The sequence below is a fragment of the Zalophus californianus genome, chromosome 4, assembly GCF_009762305.2.
Source record: "Zalophus californianus isolate mZalCal1 chromosome 4, mZalCal1.pri.v2, whole genome shotgun sequence".
NCBI classification, from domain to species: domain Eukaryota; kingdom Metazoa; phylum Chordata; class Mammalia; order Carnivora; family Otariidae; genus Zalophus; species Zalophus californianus.
Window position 1 is genome coordinate 98,689,357 of NC_045598.1, and position 12,495 is coordinate 98,701,851.

The 12,495-nt window shown below is 49.9% G+C and overlaps 1 protein-coding gene across 1 annotated transcript in view; it reads left to right on the forward strand.

Moving 5' to 3' along the window:
* Positions 1 to 12,495, forward strand: part of PTGFRN (prostaglandin F2 receptor inhibitor) — a 79,939-nt gene that overhangs the window by 50,150 nt on the left and 17,294 nt on the right. The window contains exon 5 of the mRNA XM_027623971.2: positions 7,914 to 8,339. Within this exon, the coding sequence (XP_027479772.1) occupies positions 7,914 to 8,339 (426 nt within the window). The remainder of the gene's footprint in view (positions 1 to 7,913; positions 8,340 to 12,495) is intronic.

Sequence of the window (12,495 nt, forward strand, 5' to 3'; positions counted from 1 at the left end):
TTCCACGGGTTTCAGCTATAAGAGTAGAAGGCAGAGCTGAGTTGGGCGTTTTAGTTTTAAGAACCTGATTGGCACTCTTCCCCACTAGAGGACTGTCCCCTCTTCCAGCAGTGTGCCAGCAAGGGAGGCAATTATTTTTCTTTAGAAGGAGCTGCTAATCTGCCCAGTATTTGTAGAGACTTCAGAGTCCTGTGCCATCCACAGGAGATCAGATTCAGGTCTGCAACTATTATCAGCTCTCTGCCCACGGCTATCTCCGAAGGCAAGGTAGCACTGGGCAAGTGCTGGGGTCCTGCTCCACCACGTTCTGGGCATGTTATCTTGGGTGTGTTGCTTTGGTTTCCTTGGTTTCATGGGAGAATGCATATGAAGTGCTTAGCACAGTGCCTGGCACTCAAGGTCTCTATTCATTCTCAGGGTGGTGATAATGATCCTGGTGTTTGGGGAAGGCAGGTCAGTATGTAACAGTATGTAACATACTCTTCCGCACCAAGTGCTTATCTAACTAAGACATACAGGTCCGTCTCAGGGCATGGAGGGACTAGGGATGTGTGTCCTGGAAGCAGCCGCTCGCAAGGAGAAGGGATTGGGCTGACCACACCCAGCCCCCTTCCTGACCCTGCTCCCAAACCTGGGAATTCACTCTTCCTCTTCTGGGAGCAGTGAGTGAGGATGAAGAGAGAAAAACTGCACAAGGGTCATCCAAATGATACTACTATTTCTTCCAGAATGGCTAGTGCTGAAAACAACCTCCTAATAAAGGTTCTGCTCATGTGGGGTAAAGTGTCTCCCCCGAACAACAGGCTTTTAGAGCCTTGTCTGTTTAAACGGGAGAGAACATTTAATTGTTAGACAAATGACGAGAGTAGCAACTCTGACAATTAGTCAACTTGCTCAGCTGCCGCCGGAGTACCTGCCCAGTTCAAGAGACTAGAACCAGCCTCAGCAGAGGCGAGGGCACGCCTTCTCCTGGTTTCTTCTAACTCGGGTACGCAGCCTGCTCCTCTGATGAGCTCTCCCAAGTTAACGAAGCTTCAAAGCGGGTATTAGAACAGGGCCCTGTTGTACACAGTTCGGGATCAGTGCCTTGGCTGTGATTACCACTCTTGCCTTCTGGGCCGGAGCGGGCTTCGAGAAAGCATTAATAACCAGGCGTATAAGGAGGTTGTGCGGTTTGGTCCTGGTGGGAGCCAGGCCATCATTCTGCTCACACGCACCGTGCAAGACCTTCGGCTTCCAACCTGACTCCTCTGGGCTTTGGGTTTTGTTTTGCTTTGTTTTTTTTTTGTTTTTTTTTTTCCATTTAGGAAATGTACATGAAAATCATACCTATGTCATAAGGTTGTTAAGCTTAAGCGAGAAGGCAAGGAAAGTGTACAGCACGGCCCCTGACATACGGGAAGCCCTCAGTCAGGGCCAGCTGCTGTGATTGTCATTCTCAAACAGGGATGATGAAATACCGCCCTTACGGAATTACTGTGAGAGAAAAAGGAGGCAATCTATGTGAGAACCTCCAGTGCAGGTCCCTGCACACAGTAGGCTAAAAATATCTGCTTTAGTAAATTAGCCAAGGATTCTGACAGCTTTTCACTGTTTTTGAAAGTTGTAATAAGGGCGTTTAATGACCCGTATTAAAAAAAAAAAAACAAGTGTTTCTTTGGGCAGGGGGTGGGGAGAGGGTTGCAGTGTTGGAGGCCCTAGCTTTAGGAGATGGTGTGTGTATGAGCAGACAGCATCCTGGAGCCAGATTAGGGAGCAGATCCTTATTTCTAAGAATAGAAGTGATGATGTCATGGTTTGACTGGCCTCAGTATTCTGTGAAAGGGCTTACTTACAATGTGGGTGGGTTGTTTGTTAGGTTTTTTTTTTTTGGAATATAAATTTAAAAAAAACTAACACAGAAGTAGAAAGAAGCACCAGCTTCAATAATTACCAGTATTCTGCTAATCTTATTTCATCTCTCCTCCCTCCTGCAGACACACACACAAACATACACACGCACGCACGCATGCACTTTTTCTTCTGGAAGAATTTAAAGCATACCCCAGACACATGTCATTTTGACATTAAGTACTTTAGTATGCATCCTTAACTGTTAAGCATTTTTTAAACATAACCACCATAGCATTCTTAGCTGATTTCTTGATGAGATCAAGCAGGATATAACGGTAATCAGTAGTGATGAAATGCTTATGCCAAAAATGAGCATTTTTATGCAAAATATTAAATTTACTGCAATTCAGCAAGAGTGTTAATGTCTTTTATGTGCAAGGCACTGCAGGCATAGCACATACAGATGAATGAGGTAGGGGGTCCCGGACCCCGGGCAGAGTCCTACAGAAGGTCCATAAGACATATATACAATAATAATCAAAGTTCAAGGCAGCGTTCAGATAAAATCCTTAGCAGTAAGCAGTAAGCCTGGACCCACCTGGTGGGGTCTCTGTGAAGGTTTGTTGAACATGAAGTAGAGGTATGACAGGTAAATTCAAAGTAGGCATTCTCCGTTAAGTAGAAAAGGCTATATAGGAGAAGTACGTGCATGATGGATTTCAAGGAACAGGCCGTTTCTGCACAGAATGTTTAAAATTGTAGAACAACGATGAAGGAAAATGTCTACACGTGCACTAAAACAAAAACTAAAGAAGAACCCACCGGCACTCCTGCCATTGTGACATTGTGGAGCCATAGCTTCTCCGGGAGTGTAAGTCCAAAGTGGACCTGAAAGGCTGGTGGGTAGTCCAGATGACCTCTGAACATCCTTTAAATCCCTGGAACCTGTGCCTTATGAGTTCCCGAGCCAGGAACCCATGCCTTTGCATTAAGGTCCTCCCTTTTGGGGGCCTGAGATTTAGTCTTAACAGAATGAGACTAACCAGTCAGTGAAGAGCTTCTCCTTTCTCTGTGTTTGGTTCCATAGGGTTTAAACTGACTCCCTTGGAGCTGGAGGATGGAGTAGAATGGGAGAGTCTGTTCAGTCATCTGTTCAGCAACCAACCGAGCAGCTGTCCCAGGTGCTGAGGCAGAGGGAACAGCAGGAAGGGAGACAAATCCTGGAAGCATAGGAGGTGGTTAGGGAATGGTGAGAGGTGTGGTCTCCGTGGAGTGTAGAATATGTATCGGAAGGCAGGAGGCGGTGAGGCTGGACACATGGGTTAGACTCACACTGATGAGCACCTTGCATGCCAGGCTGGGGAGTGTGTTCTTACTCAGGAAGTGAGAAGAAAAGCCACGGGAGGTTTATTGTGCAGATAACTGTGTCTTCCTAGAGGTGCGTTGGGAGGTTATCATAATCGTCTTGGCTGGAAGCAAAGAGAGCCCGAACGAGGATGCTGTTCATGAGGTTTCAACTTTTGTTCACAAATATTTATAGAGCATCCACTGTGTGCAAGTCCTGGAATGGGGGCAGTGTGAGAGTTGGGGACCCTCAGAGTGGAGAGTCGGAGATGGCACACAATTCAAGCAGAGGTGACCAGGAGAGTGAATGGTGGGTGTGGCAGCAGGAACCGTAATGGGGAAGTTAGGAGGAGGAGTTGGCCATGTCTGTTTGGAGTGGGAGTCAGCTGAGTCCATGTGTGTGCGTGTGTGTGTATGCATGCGCACATGGATATATGAGTGTGTGCGTGCACATGCACGAATGAGTGTGCCTGTGTGAATTGTGCTTGTGTATGTATACTTGCACACGTGTGTGCATGCACAAACGAGTGTGCCTGTGTATGAACGTGTGCTTGTGTGTGCATGCACACATGTGTATGGATGTGCTTGTGTATGTATACTTGCACACGTGTTTAACATGCACAAATAAGTGTGCCCGTGTGTGAATGTGTGCTTCTGTATGTATGCTTGCACACGTGTATGCATGCACGAATGAGTGTGCCTGTGTATGTATGCTTGCACACGTGTGTGCACATGCACGAATAAGTGTGACTGTGAATGTGTGCTTGTGTATGTATGCTTGCACACGTGTGTGCATACATGAACGAGTGTGCCTGTGTATGAACGTGTGCTTGTGTATGTATACTTGCACATGTGTGTGCATGCACGAACGAGTGTGCCTGTGTATGAATGTGTGCTTGTGTGTGCACGCATGCATGTATGAGTGTGTGTATGAATGTGCTTGTGTATGTATGCTTGCATACGTGTGTGTGCATGCACGAACGAGTGTGCCTGTGTATGAACGTGTGCTTGTGTGTGTATACTTGCACACATGTGTGTGCATGCACGAACGAGTGTGCCTGTGTATGAATGTGTGCTTGTATGTGCACGCACACATGTATGAGTGTGTGTATGAATGTGCTTGTGTATGTATACTTTGTGTGTGTGCATGAGTGTGCACATTGGCAGAGGCAGGTGGAGAGTGAGGGGATTAGGGTACAGATGTGCTGTGCTGGTGATGCCATGGAAGCATGAAACTGAGATGCCTAGAAGCCTGCTCTGTGCCCGTGTTAGGGTCTGAGCCTAAGGAAGAACCCAGGGGAGCAGCTGGGTTCTGGAACAAGGAGTGTGCCCTGGGGGTGGCCAGGCCAGGGTGTAGGAGGAGAGGGAGAGGGCTGCTCAGGTGGTCGGTGCGGGAGCTAGTTTTGCCTACCTCTTCCATGTGTCCCATGGTCTGACCACTGATGTCACCGCTTCTCTACCATCTTTCGTGCTAACTTGGACAGTCTTTATTTTCACAGTGCCACTTTGGGGGACTGCTCAAGGGAAGGAAGTAAACCCCAAAGGACCAAAGGGTTTCTTTTTAAGAGCTGGTGCCTGATGAGACAGAAGAGAAATCCAACAGGTTGCCTCCTGGCCATTTGGACTGTGCTGGTCATCCAGGCTGAGGGGACGGCCCGTGGGGAGCGGTCTTCCTGTGTCAGATCCCTGGTGGCAGGACCATAGTCATGTCATTGCCAGTCACAGCATTCTGTGTTGCTGCAGGTCACGAGCCAGTCAGTGGTCGTGAGAAAATAATGGAGTTTAGAAGGCAGGGAGCTTGGCTCATCTGTGAGGTGCAGATGTCCTTGAAAGGTGATAGAAGGGACATGGCCCTGGGTTCAGATTTGCCACTTTTGAGCTATACGGGCACATGACTGACTCTTCAAAGCTCTGGACGGGGAATAGTTCACAAATACGTACGTCTGTGTGTATATATATCTGTGAATATGTGTGTGTATGTATACATTTGCACACGTACCAGGCACTAGTTTAAGCACTTTCACGTATATTTTAAGTCTTTTAAAAAAAACTTTATTTTGGGGGCACTTGGGTGGCTCAGTCGTTAAGCGCCTGCCTTCGGCTCAGGTCATGATCCCAGGGTCCTGGGATTGAGTCCCGCATTGGGCTCCTTGCTCGGCGGGAAGCCTGCTTCTCCCTCTCCCACTCCCCCTGTTTGTGTTCTCTCCTTCGCTGTCTCTCTCTGTCAAATAAATAAATAAAATCTTTTAAAAAAAATAAATAAAAATACTTTATTTTTAAGTCATCTCTGCACCCAGCATGGGGCTCGAACTTACAACCCCGAGATTAAGAGGCACATGCTGTACTGACTGAGCCACCCGGACGCCCCTGTATACTTGAACTCTTCGTCCTCACAGCCAGGTTGTGAGCTAGTTACTGTTACTACCTCTCTTTTCACAAGTGAGGCGCCAGAGAGGTGAAGGCATGTGCCCAAGTACACAGCAAGCCGACGGCAGAGCCGGGATCCGAACAGACTGGCTGCAGACTCCTGGCCCTTCACCACTGCTCTTCACGGCCTCAGTTTGTCGTTCAGGGTAACGTGGGAGCACGTGAAGGGTCCCCGTGTCATGGTCCACACAGGAGGCGGGCCGCCGCTGTGTCCCGAGCGCTCGTGATGGTGCGGTGTTCCCGGCCGGTCCTGACGGAGGGGCGCCATCTTGCCCGGCACCCAGCCAGTCCGCGGCTGTCCTTGCCACGTGAAGGGAACCTGGGTGTCCTGGCTGCAGCTACGTTGCTCTGGCAGAGTCTGCCAGGAGGGAAGGGGCTGAAGCCTGGGATGTGGGGTCCTTTGGGACACCTTGTCTTATGCACGTGACGGCGTAAAGGCCTTTCGGTGGTATTTCCTCCACAGTCGGTGCTACTGCAGAGGCAGTGTGGGGTGCTGGCCCTCCGCCCAGGAGGCAGGACACCCCCGAGCTGTACAACTCGGGGGGTGACGCTCTAGCAGCCCGCGGTGTCTCTGCACAGTGTCCCCCTCACAATGCGGTGTGCTCCTGTTGGCGGCCGGGGCCCGTTGGTTTAACTGTGTGTGCCGTGGGGACCACCCTCATTGCAATTAAATGCTTGTGAAGATGACATTTGAAGGGGACAGGATTTTGACTTCTTTCCTTTTCCTGGCCACTGAATCATTCTTAGGGAAGCCATGATGTTACACGTTTTATTAGAAGCGTAAATCGCAAAAGAACAGTTCCTTGATCTCAGCAGTTTATAATCTGAGTGAGTCATAAATATAAGCAATGTTGAGTAAAACTAAACTGTTTGATTGAGGTGATGGGAATAAAGATAGTGGTGGCAGATGGAAAGTTCTGTTTAGGGAGAGTTCGGGTGCTCCTAGCAGGCCACGTGCCACAAGAGAAAAATGTAGCCTTCTCTAAAAGCCAGGCAGTAAACGTTGGCTGGGTGCCTACTGAGCTTGTAAGGCTGTGTGTTTAGAGCTCGGGGACGAGACCTTCAGCAAGGCGTAATAACAGGGAGGGGCTGCTGCTGACCAGGTGCCCCTCCATGGCTTGTGGGAGCATGGAGAACGGGGGCCACGCTCTGGGGGCCTGGGAGGGGACCCAGAGGAGGTTACATTGAAGAAGGAGTGGAAGTTTGCGGAGCGGTCAAGAGGAGAAGACCACTGCTGGTAGGTGACCACAGTGGTGTGACATGGTGTGGGGACTGGAGATCCTCAGGTCATTGGGAATGACCTGGGGAGGGGGTGAGGACGGGGAGGAAGGGGACAAAGAGGTTCCAATATCAGTTCTTGGCAAGCGTGGAGGAAGGCCTAGGGGTCAGCGAAGACAGAAACATGGAGTTCCAAAAATGGATGAAACGAGCACAGTGAATGTCAGAGGAAGAAGGGGTTTCCACACAAGTGAAGACGAAGATGGCTGTGGCAGCAGCAGGGGACCCCAGGAGAGGGCTGGCTTTCCTCCCACCCCCGTCAGAGTTTGTAGGGGCAGGGGAGGGGGCGTGGCCCTGAGGGAGCAGGCTTTCCTAGAGCCAGGATCCGCAGGAGCCGGCTTCAGGGTTGGCAGAATCGTGTGGGAGAGTTACGTGTGGCCGTGAAAAGAATGTCATCTGGGGAGTGTGAGGTTGGGTGCTTATTGATCACTGAACACAGATTGAGTGGAAAAAGGCAGAGGACCAGGAAAGTGAGCACGAGAATCGGCAGGGGGAATGATGACCCGAGGGCCTTGCGTTTGGGGCCTGGCCAGGGATGGCAGGACACCAGGCCCCGTGGGGCTTGGCCTCGAGTGCTGGAATGTGCTCTGGGATGGGGTTTCCCTGTGCAGCCCCAGCGGGGGCTTTGGAGGTCTGTGGGCACCGCTTGGCACGCCACGCAAAACTTGGTGGAGTGTGAGCCCCGAGCCGTCTTAGAGCCTTCTCGGAGGACTAACCTCCCGGGGACACTGCCGGCAGCTCCCAACCCTATGGAAAGGTCCAGGCTCGGATTGCAGACAGTTGGCTTCTGGCCTTGGAAGATGTCCTGGGGACCATAGTGATGCAGCATTGATGAGTTTTGCCATAACAGACTCTTTCCAGATCCTTCCTATCCAGGGCGAAGACTTTCCTTTCCATCACTGTAATTGGTGGGTTGGGCATTTGATTGTCAGGACAGGAGTAGCACTCCTCATTCCTTTGGCTCATTCTTCATATGTAGCCGTCTGATTTTTTTTTTTTTTTTTCTTAATCCTTGCCCCTCTCTCGTTCAGAACCAGACTACCAGGTGTACCTGAATGCTTCAAAAGTCCCTGAGTTTTCCGACGACCTCACAGAGCTGGAGTGCCGGATAGTGGACATGAAGAGCTCGGAGGCCAGTGTCCGCTTCACCGTGTCCTGGTACTACAGGGTGAACCGGCGCAGTGACGACGTGGTGGCCAGCGAGCTTCTGGCGGTCATGAGCGGGGACTGGACGCTCAAGTATGGAGACCGGAGCAAGCAGCGCGCCCAGGACGGAGACTTTATTTTTTCTAAAGAGCACACGGACACGTTCAGCTTCCGAATCCAAAGGACTACAGAGGAAGACAGAGGCAATTATTACTGTGTCGTGTCTGCGTGGACCAGACAGCGTAACGACAGCTGGGTGAAGAGCAAGGATGTCTTCTCCAAACCCGTCACCATATTTTGGGCATCCGAAGGTAGGCACTTTATTCTTGTTCACTGAGGTTTGGGGTTTTTGTTTTGGCCCAGGTCGTTGCACTGCGCGGTTTTATATGCCAGGTCTCCCTGCTAGGAATCCAAAAAAATGCGAGCTCAAATGACTACTGCTCTAAAAACAGCATGGACCCCTTCCAGATGCTGATGCTGGCGAAGGCTCAGTGCCTGTGAGAGAGCTGGCACTTGGGGGTGGTAGCTCGTCGGTGCCCACAGCCCTTGACGCTGTTGCTCTGCTGGGTGGTCTTGAGCCTCGGGAGTGTGCTCACGTCTGCGAGTTCCTGCTGGATGCAGGGCCACAAACCGGGGGCACGGGGGTGGGGGCCAGACTTTCGCACCTGCTCCTGAGGTGCCAGTCATCCCTTCAGAGAGATTGTTTCTGGAGAGGGGTGACAAGAACTTGAGGGTAACAGTTTCTTTGCTACATCTCCTCCTGATGCTCGGAGCACTGTCTGCGTTGGGACGTCGGACTTGTCAAGTCCATCACTACAGGAAGCCCAGGCCTCCTAGGTCCCCCTTGTTCCCTGGATGTGAAGTACCACACACCCCTAACACGCCTCAATTGACTGCCGCCATCCCCCCCCCAACCCTGTCCCCAGCCCCAAACAGGGCCCTCTGGGAGCTCAGCGGAATCTCCTGTTGCCTGAGGCTCAGCTTGGAATGTTTCTTGCTCTTTCCCACATTAAACATGACCACCCTCGCTCCCCACCCCTGAGGCCTCTGTTTGCCCTGGGGTCTCCTGAGCGGAGGTGTTTTCTCCCCACGCTCCTCATACAGTGGGGCCTGTTCATCAGCTTGTGTCACCCCCCTCATTGGACTCCTGGATCCTCTTCGTTCCCTTGGGGAAGTGGTTAACTTCTGTTTCACAGCCGTGCTCTCAAGTACTCTCACTGACTTCTCACTAGCTTCTCTTCCGCACACAACGCTGGCCCACACTTGGACTGCACCTCATGATTACCTGAGGAGCTTTAAAAAAACCCTGATGCTTGAGTCCCACCAGAGGTCCTATCTTAGTTGGCTGAGGGTGTATGCAGCCTTGGGCATTGGGATTTTTTCTTTTTAAGATTGTATGTATGTATGCATGTATGTATGAGAGTGAGTGAGTGCATGCACACAAATGGGGAGAGGGTCAGAGGGGGAGAGAGAGAATCTCCAGAAGACTTCAGCCAAGTGTGGGTCCCTCTGTGGGGCTCTATCCCTGAGATCATGACCTGAGCAGAAACCAGGAGTTGGACGCTTAACCGACTGAGCCACCCAGGCGGCCCTGGGCATTGGAATTTTTAAGCCAGTTCTCCTGAGCAGCTAGGGTTGGGAACCCTGGTGAAGATCAACGTTTCCTTCTCAGTCTCCTGTCCTCCTCTTGAGTCATCTTGTCTTCTGTCTGGTTTGGTCATTTCCTCCTGTGCTCACACCCTACGGTAGACCATCTCAGTTGTGACAACTGAAAGCCCTCCGTGCGCTCAATTCCGGGCATCCTCTTCTCTAAACATACCTTCTGTTTTTCTTGATCACTCCCTCTGCTCCTCCAGCATCACCCCTGCAACCCCACCAGACTGGCCGTCCATGAACCCTACCACCTTGTGTTGGCCTCCATTTCTGTCTCATGTAGCTGGACCAGTTGTCCAGGGCAGTCCAGTCTACACCTGTTGCCCTGTGTCATTTTACCCTCTTCCATTCTTAAGATATGTCCAGGGGTGGAAGAGAGGATAAGATGGGCAGGCATCCCACTTAGATTCCTGGCCAGCCATAACGCCCCCTTGCACCCCAAGCTCCCTTGCCCTGCTCTTGTTTTGCGTTATGCTCTGGCCAAACCACAAACCAGTCCAAAGCCAACCTTCTGTAGTTGGATAAAAACATTTAAATGTGTTGACTGGCTTCACTTTAAATCTGTGATCATTTATGTCAGCGGGGCTCTCAACACTGCCTGGCAATCATTCTGCATTTCCATAATCTGTTTACTTCCCTACTCTCCAAAATGATTATTGCGTACCACCTTCTTTGTCTGAAAACCTCCTCTCCCAGCCTTACTCTCAGCTGTTGGTCCTGGGTTCTTTTTCCCTAAAGAAACAGAAACAGAGGAGAATTTCCACACACTTGCCCCCAGCCCATGTCCTAGCAAAGGCCAGCCCCACTCACTGGTCAGGCACGAGGCCCCTCTCTCTTATGTCATCAATATTCCTCTCTTTTCTGGACCTTTTCTGTTGGCCCCTGAGTATAGTTAGACCTCCTGTTCCTGTTTTAGTATTTTATAAAATAATTTTGATCTCAGTTCTCTCTCTCTCTTCCCCTTCTCCAAACCTCTTTACCCCCACCCATTGCTCTTTCTTTCCTTTTATAGCCAAAGCATTTGATTTGTCTGTACTCGGTGGGTGTCTCTACTTTCTCTCTTCTCGTTCTCTGTGGCACCTGCTTCTTATCAGACTTTTGCCCCTGGTCCTTGTGTTAAGACCAGTAGTGATTGACATCCTGCAAAATCCAATTGTTTGTTGTCTTGTTTCACTTAGCAGGATTTAGCGCAGGTGGTCATTCCCTCCTCCCAGAAATACTTTGGTTTTCCCTTGGCTGTGGGATGCCACCTCCCTGGGCTTTCCTCCACCTCATCACAACTCCTTCTCCGCCTCCTTTGCTGGATCTTCTTCATTTCCTGACCCTGAGACATGAGATTGCGTCAGAACATAGCCCTCGGACTTCTTCTCTAGTTGGATTCCCTCCCTTGGTGATGTCTTCTAAACTCGTGAATTGAAAGCCGCTTACACACCATTAACTCCCAAATGTATATTTCTACCCCAGACTTCTTCCCAGAATGCCAGATTCAATACGCTGTTGCCTTGTTGACACGTCCACTTGTCTAACGGGCATCTCAAACTCCTGTTCAGAATGGCGCTTCTGGTCTTCTTTTGGCCTTCTCTAGCACCTTCGTTGTAGTTGTTCAGTCCAAAACCTTCATCCTCAATTCCTCATTTTTCAGATGGACTCAGAGTCTTGCTGCAGCCACGCTCCCCTGTTAGCAAGCCACCGCCATCTCCTGCCTGGATTATATCACTGCCCTCCTGACTGTTCTCTTTGCTCCCGCCCATGCAGTGACAGCTGGGGCAGCCTTGTTAAAATGTCAGTCAGATCATGAAACTCCTCTGCCCTAACCTTCAAAGACTTCCCATCTCACTCAAAGCAAATCCCAGAGTCCTTTTGGTAGCCTTGCATGCCCTGTGGCATCCAGCTCCCATTACCTTCTGACCTCACCTATAACTCTCCCCAGTGCTTACTCCTCTTCATCCCCTCTGCTTTTCCCATGGTGCCTCCAACACGCCAGGCATACCTCTGCCTTTTGGCTTTCTGCTTGCTCTTCCCTCTGCCTCGAATGCTGTTCCTCACATGGATACGGGCTCATTCCCTCACCTCCTTGGCTCCTTGATGCCTCGTCAGGGATGCCATCCTGGCCACTCTGTCTAAAATTGTGTTGTCTCTCCCTGCCCCCATCCCCCCCACACACTTTTTCTCCTCTTTCCCTCCTTTATTCTCTCAAACATTTGTCACCATCTAACCATACCATATATTTTACTCATTTATTTTGTTTTTCTTCCTCCACTAGCATATAAAGGGAGGGACTTCTGTGTGCTTTGTTTACTGTGGCGTTCCCAGTGCCTGGAATACGGGAGGCTCTCACTAAGTACTTGTTTAATGAACGGATGGATTACCAAACTCACAGGAGAATCAGGAAAGAATGTGGGTGGCTCAATGGGACCTTAGGAATCTGTGATACTGGAGAGACACTAAAACACACATGTTCTTAATAGGTTTGGTGGAACAGCCCACAAAACCCAACATAAAAATCATTTTATAACTAGACAGATTATAGAATTAATAATCTTATTAAAGGATAAAAAGCATGTGTTTAATTCATTTATTCATCCATTCAACAAATATTTAAGTACCTTCCAAGTGCCTGACATCGAGCAATTATAATATAGATGGCTTCTAATGTGTATATGCTTAGGGATTTCTTTTTTCACAGAGAAGCAGGGAGTAACATACTTAAACATAAAGTTAGTGTAGCCATGGACACTTGCTCAAAATGTTAAAATGGCATCTCTGTGGAAATCACTAGATGGACAGGTGTGTGTTCCAGTCACCTGACTAATA